This window comes from Podarcis raffonei, chromosome 17 (genome assembly GCF_027172205.1).
Source record: "Podarcis raffonei isolate rPodRaf1 chromosome 17, rPodRaf1.pri, whole genome shotgun sequence".
NCBI lineage: Eukaryota > Metazoa > Chordata > Lepidosauria > Squamata > Lacertidae > Podarcis > Podarcis raffonei.
In genome coordinates this window covers 35,999,598-36,016,273 of record NC_070618.1, presented here as the reverse complement: position 1 = coordinate 36,016,273, position 16,676 = coordinate 35,999,598, and the positions used below count along the sequence as shown (strand labels likewise).

Sequence of the window (16,676 nt, the reverse complement as noted above, 5' to 3'; positions counted from 1 at the left end):
CCTCAGCCAGTAAAACGAGATGAGCGCTGCAACCCCAGAGTCATTTGCGACTGGACTTAACTGTCAGGTGTCTTTTACCTTTTTTTTAAAGCCTTTGTATAACTGCAATGTCCACAGCATCATTGCAAGGGAGGAGGAGGTGGAGAAAACCAAGACAACTTGGCCACGTCACTGAGCCTGTTGGCTGTGCCCTTGTGACTTCTGGTTCCGGGGGACACCGGTGGCGCCTGGCTAAGGGCCTCAAACGCAGGAAATGTTCCTTTCCCACCCCTTCCTGGCTTTGATCGCCATCTCCTGTGCAGGTTGCTTGGACTGGAGAGGCGTGAAGTTAGTAGACCTGCCCGGCAAGGTTGTGCAAACACGCAAAGCAAATATTCAGGCACGGCAGTGTGACGTGGCCGTGCGTTCCAGCACAGACCTTCAGGACTTTGCATGGGGATCCCATGCCGTGGGGTTATGGCATTGGGAATGTGACAACTGCAAATGTTCCCAGGCCTGTGTGATCCTGCGACACCCTCTCTTTGGGGAAGGAGGTGCTATTGCAGGGCCATGACTGCATAACTGCTGGGGAAGTGAGGGGAGCTAGCAATTTAACCTTCTTCCCAGCCATCGTACTTGAGGAGTGCCCTGGGAACAGGCTTCCTGTGGGCTGGGTGCTGCTTCCCAGGCCAAGCTCAGCAGCAGGCCAGCTCACCTTTTCCCCAGACTGTGGCTTCTGGTTACACACCCTGGGGAGGATAACGCCCATCCAGGTGTGTTTCTGGAAGAGCAGCCAAAATGGAAGAGCATGCTAATGGTAATAATAATAATACAGTGGTACCTCGGGTTACAGACACTTCAGGTTATTGACGCTTCAGGTTACAGACTCCGCTAACCCAGAAATAGTACCTTGGGTTAAGAACTTTGCTTCAGGATGAGAACAGAAATTGTGCTCCAGTGGCGCAGCAGCAGCGGGAGGCCCCAGTAGCTAAAGTGGTGCTTCAGGTTAGGAACAGTTTCACGTTAAGAAAGGACCTCCGGAACAAATTAAGTTCTTAACCCGAGGTACCACAATAATAATAATAATAATAATAATAATAATAATAATAATAATAATTGACATGCCAGGAAAAAGGGGCAGCAGCCCCTTTTGGAGGGGAAATAACCCAGGACTGGGGATGGAAGGATCTGTGCCTTAGGGTTCTCCCAGCTTCTCATACACTATTTCCAGTCATAAATCCAGTTCTCCACATTTCTAAATCCTTCAGTATTTGAGTGCAGATTTTTCCTACTAAACATGTTTGTGCACAGTTTGACTAATAAGCACATTTTTACAAGCAATTTCTCCTCATGCAATGCCTTTTGTGTGTTATTTCCACTAATACATTTATTTTTATGAGCTGTTTTAAACCAATATATTTCTGTGCGCATTACTTGGCCAGAGAGCTGCATTGCAAAATTCAGGTCGTTTCCGTAGATAGCTGTGTTCCGGTCCTCGAACGGTTTCAGAAAGTGCAGATTTGATAAGATTCACCTTTTAATGTGGACTGAATCAATTTTCTCCCCCAGGACTCTAGAAATTATGGCTTTCTAATTTCCCTGCATTTAAAGGCCTGTGGGTACTCAGCACCTAACTTGGCTTCCGGCTACCTTCCTCTATCCTAGTGAGCCCCATTCCCTTACCTGAGCCAGGGTAAAAATCCAGGTGTTCTGCATCTTTCTGTGGGAACGTAGCATTGAGCTAAGGATGCGGTTGGAGATCAAGGCAGCAGCCAGACATCTCCATTGCCGCTTCTGCCCCACCCAGCCTCCAGAGCACTTTCCCAGGTGCGGGCAACAGCGTTAACCCTTCCGTTTCTTGGTTCCGGAGACTCTGGCTGTGCAGAAAGGTGATTGTATTTTCTCGCAGGGGCAAGGAGCTTTTTCCAGCCTGGGGTGCCACATTCCCACCAGGGCAACATTCCCACCAGCGGGGTGAGGGTGGCCTCAAGGTGAAATTGCGAAGGTGGGAGGTGGCGCCAAGGCCCTAACGGCTTCGCTTTGGGATGACACTGCCTTTGATCCCCATCTGTTCTGCCAAAACATGCATCCATTTTGTGTCTCGCCCCCGTACCACCAGCATCGGGGAACCGGTGCCAATATGAGGGAGTGGTGTGACTTGTCAGCATTAATGCAATATTCTGTAGGGTGTGGTTGGTTTGGAGGAAATGGGGGGAAGCAAGTCTGGCCTCGCCTGCCCTTTTGCGCTGCCTGAGACAGTGGCCTCAGTTACAGAGGGCCTCAGATACGGCTTTGCCAGCTGACCAGGGTAAAGACCAACCCACCCCCACCTGCTATGGTGCCTTTCATAGCGGCTTGATCTAAATCAGCCTTTCTCAACCTGTGGGTCCCCAGATGTTGTTGGACTACAACTCCCATCACCCCTAGCTAGCAAGGCCAGAGCTCAGGGATGATGGGAGTTGTAGCCCAACAACATCTGAGGACCCACAGGTTGAGAACCGCTGAAAGGAATTAACGAATGGAAAACATTTTCCACTGTGTCTACTCAAAAGCAAGTCCTGCCAAGTCCAGTGGGCCTTACTCCCAGGTGCAGAGTGTTTAGGATGGCAGCCGTTATTGTGTGGCCGTGATGGTTGTTTCCTGGGAAAGGCTGTCAAAGACACAGCTTCAGGCCGGCAGCTGGGGATGGATGAACCTGTCCTTTTCTACTTCCCTCAGTTTCACATTTTTCTACTGTTAAGTTTAGTTTGGCCCTGTTTCCGCAGTATGTCGGTGATTTATTTTTTTAAGCCTTCACATTAATTAATTCACATTTTCCTTAAAAGGTTTTGTGTGCAGTTTTGCCCACCGTACATGTACTTATTGGAAAGCTGTATCCCCTAATATAACACATTTTTGTATGTTATTTCCACTACCATATGCATTTTTGCATGCACTTTTCCCTAATACATTTATTCTTGTGTGCAGTGTGTGTTTGTTTGTTTGTTTGGGAACTGCACTACAGTTGTCAGTGTTTATACTACATTTTTTTAGATTTGCCTTGAGACAGTCTTTAAACCTCTCTTGTTGACCACCAGCATTATGCTTTCCATTTTTAAGTTCGGAATAGAGTACAGTGGTACCTTGGGTTAAGTACTTAATTTGTTCCGGAGGTCCGTTCTTAACCTGAAGCATCACTTTAGCTAATGGGGCCTCCTGCTGCCGCCGCGCCGCCAGAGCACGATTTCTGTTCTCATCCTGAAGCAAAGTTTTTAACCCGAGGTAATATTTCTGGGTTAGCGGAGTCTGTAACCTGAAGCGTATGTAACCCGAGGTACCACTGTACCGTAGTTGCTTTGGAAGACGATCATCAGGCATCCGCACAACATGACCAGTCCAACGAAGTTGATGTTGAAGAATCATTGCTTCGAGCATCACAGAAGTCCTAGGCTGCTTTGGGGATGAAGGTTGGGAAATAAATAAGCAGAATGGTGTGTGGACAGCCCAGGATAAATTCACCATTTATGCACTATTGCTGCATCAATGCCTGTTGCAGATCAAAACAAACAAACAAACAAACAAACAAAAACCCTAGTCTGGCAGGGCCCTTCAGCAAAATCTGATGTACATACGCAGCCTGTCCTCTCTTACCCCATGTCAGTTCACAATCCCCACCACCAGAGTTAAATGTTTTGAGCTCCCCAGGAATGAGGTCATACCGAGTCTAGAAAGTTTGCTAGCCTGGACAGGGCCTGCAGATCTCATTCCAGGAGTGAAACAGCATGCCACTCCTTGCCGCTGACGCTGCCAAGTCCAGGCCTTTTTTGCACTTGGGTCCGAAGCGTATCAGAGAAGCAAGCAACGCCATAAATCAGAAGAGGCCAAGGAGATCCAGGCTTAAAGAGATCCAGGCAGCTCCCTTCTCCCAGCTAACTAATGCTGCCATCCCTGGACAGGATTCCTAGTTCCCTTTTCCTCTTTTTTTGCCCTAACAGATTGTGGCTGAAGTCCTGACCACACCAAATTCACTAAGACTTCTGAGTAGACATGACGGTCCACGTTGTGCTGTGGGTTAACTTTTCCCCCAAAGCTGGACATGAGACTCAGTGGTGCAGTATTGTAACTTTAGAGTCTGGACTTAATGGGTGGGGGCTCCTTAAATGGGAAACTGTATTACTTCACTGAAACTAAATGGGTCTTACCGGGGTCGGGGGTCTTTGTTTTGTTTCCTGCATTACTTCTGACTGAGGGCGCTTCCAAATGACCTGTTAATATTCAGCGTTCATCCTGATGGTTGTTGTTAACTAAATTTGTTTGCCACCCTTCATGAAAGAAGATTAAAGGGCATTAGCTATTTAATGAGCACACTGCAGTTTCCCCCTTACTTTCCTTATCACAAAAAGGCCCATCTCTTTTTTGTGTGTGGGGCGTGTGGGTTTGTTGCACAAGACCTCCCAATAAATTTTAACCATGGCGTCTGAATTTGCCAATATGGAACCGAATCCCACCCCAAAATAGCAGCACTCAGGATGGAAGCGCCTGCAGGATGGCGGCGGCTCCCTCAAATCCTAGGACTCATCACTTTCCGTGCCATAAAAAAGGCCCCTTGCTTTTCCCAGGCATGACATCTGGCTTGTTCACAACACAGGCACACATCTGGCGTTGCACTATTAGGGAAATCTCTGCCCTTCTTTTCCATCCCATCCCTTTTTGCCCCTTGTGTCATCCAGGGCCTTGCACAAAGCAGCAGCTATAAAACCTATCCTCTTAAAGCCAGTGGAATACAGATTTATTGTATGTATTTCACAGGCAGCTAGAATGTTGTTACACATTTAATATCTGATGCATTGAAATAATAAGAGTAAATGAGAACAAAAAATTTTGTGACAGCCCGTGCTGGTTTTTTTTAAAATATTTTTTATTAAGGATTTTCTTGTTTTACAGAAGTGTAGTGCCTCGTATTTTTTCTTCTTCTTCTTCCATGTAACATTTTTACAAATCCGTTTCATTTGTTGAGGCATTAGGGGGAGAAGAAAAAAGAAAGAAAAAAGAAAGGGGGGGTGGAGGGAGGGAAGATGGATGGGGGTGGGGTCGGGTGGCGGTGTTTCTATTATGTTTAATGTATGTAGAGTTTGGTGTCAGCGTTGCTTGTGTTGTTCACTTGTGTTCCTTTGGTGGTGAGAGAGGTTGGGGTTGGCCTAGGGTGTGATTGTTTGCTTGTGATTGGCTGTGGTGATCTTTGTTTTCGTGTGTGAGTGAGGTATGTGTGTGTTTTGGATCAGGTTAGCCATATTAATTTGTATGCTGTTGGTGGATTATTGTCATTGTCCTGTTGGGTTGTGTATGTGATAAAGGGGAGCCATACCGGGGTGAAGGCGTCTTCTTCTGTTTGTCCCCGTGTCAGTTTAGAGGTGCTTTAACTCACCCTGAATGCCTTCCTTGTCCTCTTATAATAGCAATGGCGCCCACCTGAGAGGTGCCAGAACAGGGTTTCCATGAGTTCCGGCTGAAAAAAAGGCCATAGCTTTTCGGAAACAGAATGGAGTATGAAAAGCGAGCGTGATTTATTTTTGCACAGTGTCTTCTGAGTGCAGTACTTGCCTCCCCTTGGCGTGGTATTAGAAGAGGGGAGCTTCTGTGGGGTTTATGCCTGGGGAATGCTGTCCTTCCCAGGGTGGCAAGAGGATGTGTGGAAATGCCAGACAGGGCAGCCTGCCAGCTTGCGCCTGAAGGGGAGGGAGGGAGGGAACTGGGTAACATCCTTCCTCCTCACCCACCTCCTGTCGGGACAGACTCCCCTCTAGGCAAGGGGTTGGAATCACTGCCTGTTCTCTGGCATTCAGTAAACCCCATGAAAAGGCAGTGGCAATGCCTTTCCTGGCAGCGCCTCACAACTCTTCCCTCCACACCTACTTTGCAGCTGGGAAGAAGAGAATTTAGGTATCTTGATTCCAGGAGCCACCCTCTTCCAACCCCTGCGGCCCTTTGTAAACCTTACAGTGCATTGCTTGCTGAATTCTTTACTTCTCCATGTCCCCAGGTGTGCTGCTGATCAAGGTGTGCTCTGCTGCTGGTGGTGCTACTGCTGCTGCCCTACTTGGCGATTTACCCCAGATAGTTTCACACACACACACACACCTGACAGAGGATCACCAGGATGGAGCTACAGAATATGGGAGAGGATGCAAGCACCGAAAAGCTCAATGGGACCTTGCCTGATAGTGACAAGGCTGCTGTCCTGGAAGATGGGTGAGTCTTGAGGGGGGTGTTATGCACTTCCCCTCCTCAGATTGGCTCCAGAGGGTCCTCCAACTGTTTGGAGAACAGATTTGGGGGCGGGTGCCTGTGAAGGGGCTTCAGGCAGTGTTTCTAACTCAGATATATAAGCTAGGAGCCAAATGCCTCCTTAAACCAGGGTTACAATTGCCAAAACAGAATGTCTATTTGCCATTTTGGGGCCGGGCAGCTGGAACGTCACATTTTTCAAGACAACTTTTTGGTTCCTGAAGTTCGTTCCGATTGTGCAGATAAAATAGAACGGATGAAATTCTACTGGATGGGGTATTGTGCATGAAAACAGTCCAGATCCAAGGATGCCCAGGCATGCACCTCCAGGTGGTGGAGATGTCCGGGGCAAATTTTGAACTCTGGCTGCAGCGCCAAGGAGTGGAGGGGGAAAACCTGTTGCACAAGAAGAAATGTGTTGGGTGAGCAGGACAGCAGTGCTGGATGCAGTCCTCTGTACTGTAATACATCAGAGTAAATCAGAGGGGGGGATTTGAGTGGGTAGGGAGAGCAGCTGTATCGAGAGGTGTTATGCGTCTCAAGACAAGATGTTGGGGATGAATGATAAGGGAGGGCGGTTGCTTTCTTGTCCTGCTTAAGCTTTCCAAAAGCATCTGGCTGGTTGGAGAAAGAGCACCACAGCCATCCCTAATCTGGTGCCCTCCAGATGTTTTGGACTACAAGTCCCAGCAGCCCCACCCAATACTGTCCAAAATACCTGGAGAGCACTGGTAGGGGACTGGATTGTCCATACCTTTCATGTGATTGCTGTTCTTACACTCTTAGGTTGGATAATGGGAAGCATTAGGTTTGAAGTCCCATCAATGCACTGGGATCATATCCTGATTTTGTGTGGATTGTGGCAGTTTCCAAGACTTGGCTCTTGGCTTCCCTCTGTGGATGGAACAGTGTTGCACAGAATGGGGCTTTTGTTCCTCCTGCTTCCTGAAAAAAGTGGTTCTGGGGGTTGGAGTGCCCTTTGTGTGGGTGATGGGGCAGGGGGCAAGGCCAGCCCTACACTAGACCGAGTGAAGGGGTCTGCCTCAGGCAGCAGATTCTGGAGAGTCCCTTAAGGCCTGTGTCCCCTGAGCTCAGCTAGCCCTCTGGTGTGGTGGAAAATGCTGTCCCATCACCACCTCTGAAGTAAGATATAACTCCTGGACTTCTCTGCATGGAATGAGGGTGGAAACACATCTTATCCTTTAATTTAAGCAACAAAACACCAAGAGGGGGGCACTGCCGATTGGGAAGTGACAGATTTCCCCCTCTTTCATGAGCAGCTTCAGATCCCAGCTATTATTTGCCCTTCATGTAAACTTGGGCTGTGCAAATAATTTATTAGTCACTAATGCGTTCTTTAAGGGACGCGGGTGGCGCTGTGGGTAAAACCTCAGCGCCTAGGACTTGCCGATCGCATGGTCGGCGGTTCGAATCCCTGCGGCGGGGTGCGCTCCCGTCGTTCGGTCCCAGCACCTGCCAACCTAGCAGTTCGAAAGCACCCCCGGGTGCAAGTAGATAAATAGGGACCGCTTACTAGCGGGAAGGTAAACGGCGTTCCGTGTGCTGCGCTGGCTCGCCAGATGCAGCTTTGTCACGCTGGCCACGTGACCCGAAAGTGTCTGCGGACAGCGCTGGCTCCCGGCCTATAGAGTGAGATGAGCGCACAACCCTAGAGTCTGGCAAGACTGGCCCGAACGGGCAGGGGTACCTTTACCTTTACCTTTAATGCGTTCTTTCAGAGCCTCCATACTGATGTGTCAAAATTCTGCAGGTGTGTCAAGGCTGTCAAATGATGGTCACACATTTTTAAAGCCTTCACTGCTGGAGCAACAATAACAAGCAAGATAGCCTAATCATTAACAGGTTTGATAATTAGGCTGATGACAGCAATAAATTAAGCTGCCATCCTTTGCTTAACCTGAGAGTAAGCACCACTGAAATTGTTGGTTCTTGCTTCTGAGTTGACACTGTGCAGTTAATTAACTGTTGTTGTGAAAGAATGAAAATAGCTTTTGTAGTAATTAATCACATAAAAGAAAAACGGACACATTTTAATTACGCCAGGTGAGGTTTGTGTGAACGTGGATGATTCACTCAACAATTTTTCTCTTCAGCTTTTATCCTGGAGCACCAGGGCTGGTCTGCAGTTACACAATTAAAGAAAAGAAACAAAACGAAGCAAAGAAACGGAGACTATTAAGAAACAAAGGCCAGTTTTTAAAGGCAAGGTGTGCTCCGTAGGCAGCAGATTGGTTCTTCAAGCAGAATAGGAACACAGGAAGCAATCTTACTCTGAGCCAGACCATTGCCTCATATCTTCTTCTTTGGTAACCACTCGTAGCTGAGTAAGATTGTCTTCCATAAAATGGGTTTTAGGAAGACACCTGTGTGTGAATTTGTTTTATGTGTGTAGATCAGTGCATGCTGACCAATACAAAGTCTTTGCAGTAAGGCTCTATTCCAACGGTCAGCAAACTTTTTCAGCAGGGGGCCGGTCCACTGTCCCTCAGACATTGTGGGGGGACGGACTATATTTTTTTGGGGGGGCGGAATGAACAAATTCCTATGCCCCACAAATAACCCAGAGTTGCATTTTAAATAAAAGCACACATTCTGTTCATGTAGAAACACCAAGCAGGCTCCACAAATAACCCAGAGATGCATTTGAAATAAAAAAGACAACATTCTACTCATGTAAAAACGCGCTGATTCCTGGACCGTCCGCAGGCCAGATTGAGAAGGTGATTGGGCCGGATCCAGCCCCTGGGCCTTAGTTTGCCTACCCATGCTCTATTCCGATGGCATGAGTATCACGATGACCGGTAGATTCTTATCTGCTGCAGCCTTCAACCGCCTTCACAGCCATTGTAACATACCGCTTGTTATCATCCGCCTGTTCTGCCATTGAGGACTTCTTGGATCATTCTTTGTCTAGCTCCTTCCTTTTGACCTTACCGCCTTGGGTGACCCTGCTGGGAGTACGAGACTCCCGATGGCTTCGCTCACAAGGGTTTTAGGAACATGCAAGCCCACTCACCACAGCAAGGTGATGATCCAGCGAGTGAGATTGCCTGATATAGCCCAGTATGGTCTACACTGACTGGCAGAGGTTGAGGAAGGGGTCTCTTTCTCAGCCCTACCTGGCGGTGCCTGGGATTGAACCCGGGCCCTTCTGAGCTATGACCCTTCCTCGCTGGGATGTTAGATTCTCCTTCACTGCAGCCAAACATCAGGAAATCAACTGGTGACAGTATTTGATGGGGGGAATTGACTGGCTTGCTGAGCTGTCAGAACAGAGCACCCGGGGGTGGGGCGCATACACACAAAATGTGAGTGCATTTGTTTTGGACAGAGCCATTTTGCAGGCTTAGCACCTGGGGTTCTTGCTGATGCCCAATTCTGGGGCTGCGTCCATTGCCCTGATTCTGTGTTTCTTTCCCTTCCAGCTATGAGGAAGAAGAGCGTGCTTTGACTGAGGAAGAGGAGTTCCTGCCCCATATTGCCAGCAAGAAACTGAACCAATTCACTGACGTAGGTGGCCGTAGAGCCCAGATATTCTCATCTCACCCTGGGTAGAAACTGAGACTATTGACATCCATTCTTAAGAGGTCCCAATGTACAGGATATCTGCTTTCTTTGAACTCCAGTGTCTAACAGTCCACATGCCCTCTCCCTAACCATATATAGGACGATCCTCCGTACTCAGAATTTATGGGGTTGGCAAGGGGCTCTGTGCATGGCCAACCGATGTTGCAACCTTTGCTTTCCTCATCTTTCCTCCTGCCCTCATTTCTGCCAGATGCACCTTTTGGCCACTTCAGAGCTGAAGCAGCCACCAGGAGAATCGCATGCCATCGCTTTTCCTGGATGGTGCCATTCCGTTCAGACGGCAGGTGGGGAGGCTGCATTGAAGGATCTCCCATTTGAACCAGTTCATGCCAACAGAAAACCAGCATGGCCTAGAGGAGGCTAGCCACAAGAGCTGTTCTCCCCAACATGCTAGCGTTATATGTGGAAGGATTTTATTATATTAGGGAAGCATTCAAGCATTGTGATTGCACCCCTCCAGTCAGTCTCCAGTGGCACATCCCAGTAGGAAGAGCTGCACCCAGACAAGGCAGCCAGTTCCTCCTTTGAGATTCCGTCTTTATCATTGTCCACAGTTTCTCCCTTCATTCTCTTGCTTCCTTTTTAATTTCTGCTGATTCTGTGTGGCCCATTTCCTATTAATGATGCTTACTGTGGGCACATAAGCATATTTATATCCATTACATTGGATTCCAGGCTCCAGGCTCACGACCAACAGGAACCTATTCAAAAATAATTTATTTTTATTTTTTTATAACAATTTATTGGTTTTCCAAAAGTAGCAAAACAAAAAAACAGAAAAGAAAAAATTCATAACCAAATTAAACCATAAATCTTTAGTCGACTTCCCTCCACTCCCCCTCTTGGTTCCATTATAATGTACGGTACTTGTTTATGCACGTCCATAGAAGCTTATATACTTAACAATCCAATTTTAAAACCTTCTTCATCTTATTACAAGTGACTTTTAAAAGTTATACTAATGTAAAAATCTGTACACAAAGCTTAAAAAATATGCATTGAACAATTGCCATTTTTTGTAATAAATAGCCCTGCATAGTTCAGTAATTTATTTTGCCAATCTTCTTCTTGATCTTCTTTGGCCAAAGCTTTTCCTTCCATAGGGGCTGCTTGGTCTTAGCTTGGCATCCAGTCTCGCTTATCGGAACAGAGCTTTTCCCTCAAACAGTTCATCAAGTCCTGTACATCTCAATATCATAATTTTTTTTCCACCCCAAAAAATAAACTTTCAAGCAGCAGACAAATACCATGCAGCTTGTGCATCTGGAGCAGGATTGTGCAATTTCCCATGCAGAGTCTACTTTATTTTGCACATGGGGAAATGGCATTCTGCCTCTGTGCCCCCCCCTCCAGTAGCACAGTGCATCTATTGTAGGCATAGTAGGTGGGGGCAGGCAGCAGTGTTGGGGGGCTCCTGTTGAATTTCATCTGTGGTGTAAATGGCAGCACACTGGTCCCTGCTGTAATGCGCAGGGCCGGCCCAAGACGGTTTGACACCTGAGGCCACAAAATGGTGCACCCCCAACCTGGGAGCAAAGGGGGAGTGAAGATTTACATTGGACACAAAAGGGGGGGGGTCAAACCAACCTTCCCTGGTGGTTGAAGTGGGAATCAAAGGCAGTGGTGTGTGTGGCAAGGGCTCTGAATCACACTGCTCTGAATCACACTGGGTGGGTACAGAACCCAGGAGACTCCAGAGGGCAGCCCCCCCATTCCTCCCTAGGAATGGGAGGAGACCATCGGTGCCTCCTATTTGCCAAGAGCCCACATTGGGGGGAGGGCTGCCAAGGAGGCAGCGGATCCGCTCTCCAACATGTTTACTTCAGCCATTGATGCCACCATGCCTTTCTTGGAGGTCGGAAATGCTGCTCCTATGGATGCTGCTGCCTGAGGCAGTCCCCTCAGCTTGCCTCATGGGTGGGCAGGCCCCGGTGATGTCTGTGCCATTTTGTCCCCTTTTAAAAAGTCTCTTTAGAGTATTATTATAATTATAATATCTTTAAGAAAAGAGGCATCAAACCCAGAGGGCCAAACTACGCACCCAGCAGATAACCAGACCCTACAGCCATAATTTTTCACTGGAGGATGCCAGTCCCACTGAATCTGACTACAGTGGTTGGTTCAGTATCTGTTGGATGCTAAAGTTGAGTTTCCATGTCAAAGAGTTAGACCTGTCTTTTCTGAACTCTGGCCATTCTTCTCCTAGAAGCTGACTGCCAGTCCTACTGTTGTCTCTCCTTCTCATACTTTGCGCTTCAAAACCGTCCTGCCAGTTTAAAGCCCCCTCCTGCCCCCCTTCCTTATTCTGCCTTTCAAGAAACTTTTACTAGCCCAATCTGCTCCAGATGCTCCGAGGCCTGAGCAGAGGAGCCCCTGCATCTCCCAGCTCCATAGTCTGAATTGAGGAGCTTCCCAGTCAGCAACCCTCCAGGTTTTCCCCTAGTCTCCAACCCCCAACTGCCCGTTATTCTGGCCAGCGATTATGGATGATGGGCTCTGTAGTCCTTCAACAGCGGAAAGGCATCAGGTTGAGGAAGGCTGGTCTAAATGTTTGCACTACACCTGTGCGGTATAGTAGTTAAGAGCGGTAGACTCGTAATTTGGTGAACCGGGTTCGCGTCTCCGCTCCTCCACATGCAGCTTCTGGGTGACCTTGGGCTAGTCACACTTCTCTGAAGTCTCTCAGCCCCATTCACCCCACTGTTTGTTTGTTGTGGGGGAGGAAGGGAAAGGAGAATGTTAGCCGCTTTGAGACTCCTTCGGGTAGTGATAAAGCGGGATATCAAATCCAAACTCTTCTTTTTCTTCTTCTTGCCTCCCACATTGCTCCTACTAGCCAAGACTCCCACCCCTGACCCAACCACCAGCAAGAACATCATGTTCTCCAAGTTCCTTTTTCTTCCTGGCTCCTAGACTCTGTCATAGGCGCCAGTCCCTTTACGTCAGGAGTGGGGAACCTGTGGCCCTGCAGATATTGCTAGACTCCCAACTCCCATCAGCCCCAGCCACCATAACCAACAGTCAAGGATGATGGGAGCTGTAGTCCAGCAAGTTGTATGGCTACCTTTCCCTGCTGTGCTTTGTTGTTGTTGTTAACAATGCATTATCCACAACACGGTCTCTCCCCCTCCACAGAAGCGAAACCCTTTGCTTGTGTTGCGTGTGCCCCACCATTTTTCCCTGACCTGATTTTTGACTCTTCCTTCCCCCTCTGACTTGCAGTTTGAGGGAAAGACGTCCTTTGGGATGTCGGTCTTCAACCTGAGCAACGCCATCATGGGCAGCGGCATCCTGGGCCTGGCCTACGCCATGAGGAACACAGGGATTGTCCTTTTTGTGTGAGTGCCCCTGCCTGGCACACCGGCCAGGGAGGTTTCAAAGCCCTGGGGAGAAGGAAGCGGGTGGGAACGCGCCCCACTCATCCGACCCAAGGGCAGAGGCCATTGGCAGGGCAGCACGCACAGAGCTGGGGAGCATAGCTGAGCAGCAGCAGAGCAGCAAATTCCCAAACGGGGGCTCGTAGGAGCAGAGGAAACTACCCAACACAGAGCCAGATCATCTAGCTTGGTAGCATTTGCAGGAACTGGCAGCGGCTGTCCACGCTTTCAGGCACCTGAGATGCCAGCGATGGAACCCAGGACCTTCGGCATGCGAAGGAGATGTCCTGCCTAGAGCAGGGCGGTCCACCACATGGCCCTCGGTCCGCATCCGGCCCTCAATGTCTTTTTTGGCTGCCCTCGCCAACATTTGATTTCCCCGCTTCCCCAGTCCTTGCCCTGGCTTCCCACATCTGGGTCAGTGAGGCGTTGGGAAGGAGACATGAAGCTTTGCCAGGGTCCTAGAACCTCTAGCCTACTTAGCGCTCTCACAGCTTTGGGGAAAAGGTGGGGGGCTCTAGGACAAATGTCGGCCTTGCTCCCTGTCTTCCCAACCAGACAAGTGTGCAGCTCACAAGTTCCACATCAAACTACACTTGTAGCCCACTTGGTATGAAAAGTTGGACTGCCCTTGTCTGAGGTTTGATAGGACTCTGTGGCCTCTGGGATTCTGTGCCTGGCTGTGGGAAGGGAGGGAGTTAGGTTTGGATTTGAAGCTTGGGGGTTGGCAGGCCCTGCCCCTGGGACAAGAGTGGTGTGGCTGATGCTTGCTTTTGTCCATCTCTTCACTAGGGTGCTTCTGATCTGCATTGCTTTGCTGTCCTCCTACTCCATCCACCTGCTGCTGAAATGCGCTGGCGTTGTGGGTAAGTTGTGGGCAGCGGTAGACGCCCTTCGCTGCTCCTCGGATGCCGTCTGTACTTGTCCCAAGAGGCACAAATCAAAGGTGTTCTGGCCGTGGGGAGCAGGAAACTTCATTCCTCTGTCTGGAGTCAGACAGTGCCTTTAGAGAATTGGAATTGGTTCAAGAAGGGTTTCAATGACACGCTGTATGTGTGAGTGCACAGATCTTTATTTTTAATACTACTACTACTACTAATTTTTATTTATACCCCGCCCTCCCCAGCCAAGACCGGGCTCAGGGCTGCTAACACCAAATAAAAACAATTGATTGAAATAGAGCATAAAAACAAGATTAAAATACAACATTAAAACATTAAAATGCAACCTCATTTCAGTGAAAACTCAATCAAAAACTTTTTTGGGGATAAAAACGTCAAGTCTTCACCAAGGCTCAGTTCTGCCTCTGGCTGAAGAGGCTTTGAAGGCTTTTGGAACAGGACCAACACTTGCCAAATCTGACAAGCCATGGCAGATAAACCCATGCTTGAAACGTTCTCCTCAGCCTCTCTTGCACAACTTCTGCCACCTGCAGCTTCCAAAGTGCCCAGATTCCTGGTTTTTAAAATGATTGAGGCATGAGGTGAGTTGGCATTTGCAATTGAGTTGGATCTCTGTAGTGTTTTGTGTCAGCTGTGACCAGGCAAGCTATGCCTGAAGAGCATGTTTGGGCCTCCTTTCACTGCCTTAACGTAGAATCGCACACTTTCCTGACTAGGCAGGATAGGGAATGTCCCGTGAGAGCTCGAGTGGGGAGTGGCGATGTTCATGATGGGAGAAGCTTCACTGGTAAATAGAGGGGAGGTGGCTGAACTGGAGGAGCGGTGACACAAACCGGGAGCCATGGGTTACAAGTAAGGTGATTTCCTAGCCATTTGTAAAAAAAACCAATAACAACAACAATCTGCATCTCTCTTTTTCATCTAGGAATTAGAGCCTACGAACAGCTGGGACTCCGGGCTTTTGGCCACGGGGGCAAAGTGGTTGCAGCTGTGATAATCTCAATACACAACATAGGAGGTAAGGGCTTGCTCTGACCCATAGATGTTCTGTGAGGCTAAGAAACAATCTGTCACGGTAACACAAAGCCCACCCGACACCCCCCCCAAGTCTGGTGCTCCACAACCTGTAGGCATTATTGATTGTCTCCCAACATAATGGCAAGAAGCATCCCATCCATTCATTTCTGTTAGTGCAGTAGAACTTCCTCCTGCTCTCCCCCTCCATGCAGCCCCCCAAACTGCTCCAGGGGTTCCCCCAACCCTTCGGAGAAGATTTGGGAGGGTGTGGGGCTTGCACAGGGTGATTAGAGGAGGAGAAGGTCTCCTTGCGCAAGTGGAAATCCTTGCGCTTACAGGGCATGTTACCTGGATACTGCCCTGAACGTTTAGTCCATTTGTCTGTGCCAAATTTATCCTGTATTACTGCTAGCAGGAGAGGATGTGTGTGCAAAGAACAGTATAGGGTGCCGAAACTCTGGCGGTTTTCTCATGAATTCCGCATCATGCCTGCTACCTGATTTGGCTCGTATGCGAAATGGTGGGAAAATTCTGTCCTGCGTCCCGGCTGATTGCTCAAGAAGGGAAATCCTCCTGACAGCTTTTTCTTTTCACAGCAATGTCGAGCTACCTGTTTATCGTTAAATCTGAGCTGCCACTCGTGATCCAAACTTTCTTAGGGCTGTCAGGGGACAACGGGTAAGCAAAACAACCTCCACTTCAATTCTCAGTCCTGTACTGACCTTTCCCCCTCTGTTGTTTCTGTTTTCTTTTTAAATAAAAATTAGGAAGGGTCACTGACCACACTCAGTGTACAAATTTAATCCAAAAAGAAATAGAAGGTGACTTAGTAGGGCCTCACTTGATCTTGCTTAACCCAGATCATCTGCAACCTTTCTGAGCGCTTTTGGCATTTTCAAAAAGAACTGTGAGCACGGCAACAAAATGGTTGCCACGGCAGGCCACAAAATGCCTGTGGTGGGCTGTGGAAGTGTGTTCTGCTACGATTTGCTGCCCCCTCCCCTGCTTGCTCACAATGTGTGGGGGGTTGTTTTGTAGATGCTGAGAGGGAGGCAGCCTGGCTGGGAGCAGGAAAAAGGGAAAATGCACAGAGTCCATATCTTTCCAAGGCAGGGTGTGTGTGTGTGGAGAGGGGTGTGAATGCGACAAAAACATCTGTCACCCAGAGAGAAGGAGGTTGGAAAGCAAGCAAACAGACCCCAGAACGAAGTATGGCTGGCAGGGGGAAATGGGATGGCAAACCAAGAAACAGAACGTGGGTGTTTGGGTGGGAAGGATCAGAGCCCCAGGGCTGAGGAAGGGCAACAACAAACACAAACCAGTTCCGGGTTTAGGGTGGTGTGGGTGGTTGCCCCACATGGGGTGCCAAGCTGAGGGACACCAAATTGAGGCTAGATCCATTTGAGGGTGCCAAATTTTGGTCTTGCTCAGGGCGCCATTTTGCAAAATGTTGCCAAAGTCCACCCCTGCACAAACTTCCAGAGTGGAGGGGAAAACAACAACAAATGATGGTGATGATTTATTATAC

General features: G+C 48.6%; 1 protein-coding gene across 2 annotated transcripts in view; it reads left to right on the top strand.

Annotated features, from left to right (window-relative positions):
- The window catches only part of SLC38A5 (solute carrier family 38 member 5), a 68,373-nt gene that overhangs the window by 33,725 nt on the left and 17,972 nt on the right, over window positions 1–16,676 (top strand). For both annotated transcript variants that reach the window (XM_053371214.1, XM_053371213.1), the window contains exons 2-7: window positions 5,999–6,207; window positions 9,690–9,774; window positions 13,075–13,190; window positions 14,022–14,095; window positions 15,057–15,149; window positions 15,745–15,826. In XM_053371214.1, the coding sequence (XP_053227189.1) occupies window positions 6,116–6,207; window positions 9,690–9,774; window positions 13,075–13,190; window positions 14,022–14,095; window positions 15,057–15,149; window positions 15,745–15,826 (542 nt within the window). In that variant the 5' untranslated portion in view covers window positions 5,999–6,115. The remainder of the gene's footprint in view (window positions 1–5,998; window positions 6,208–9,689; window positions 9,775–13,074; window positions 13,191–14,021; window positions 14,096–15,056; window positions 15,150–15,744; window positions 15,827–16,676) is intronic.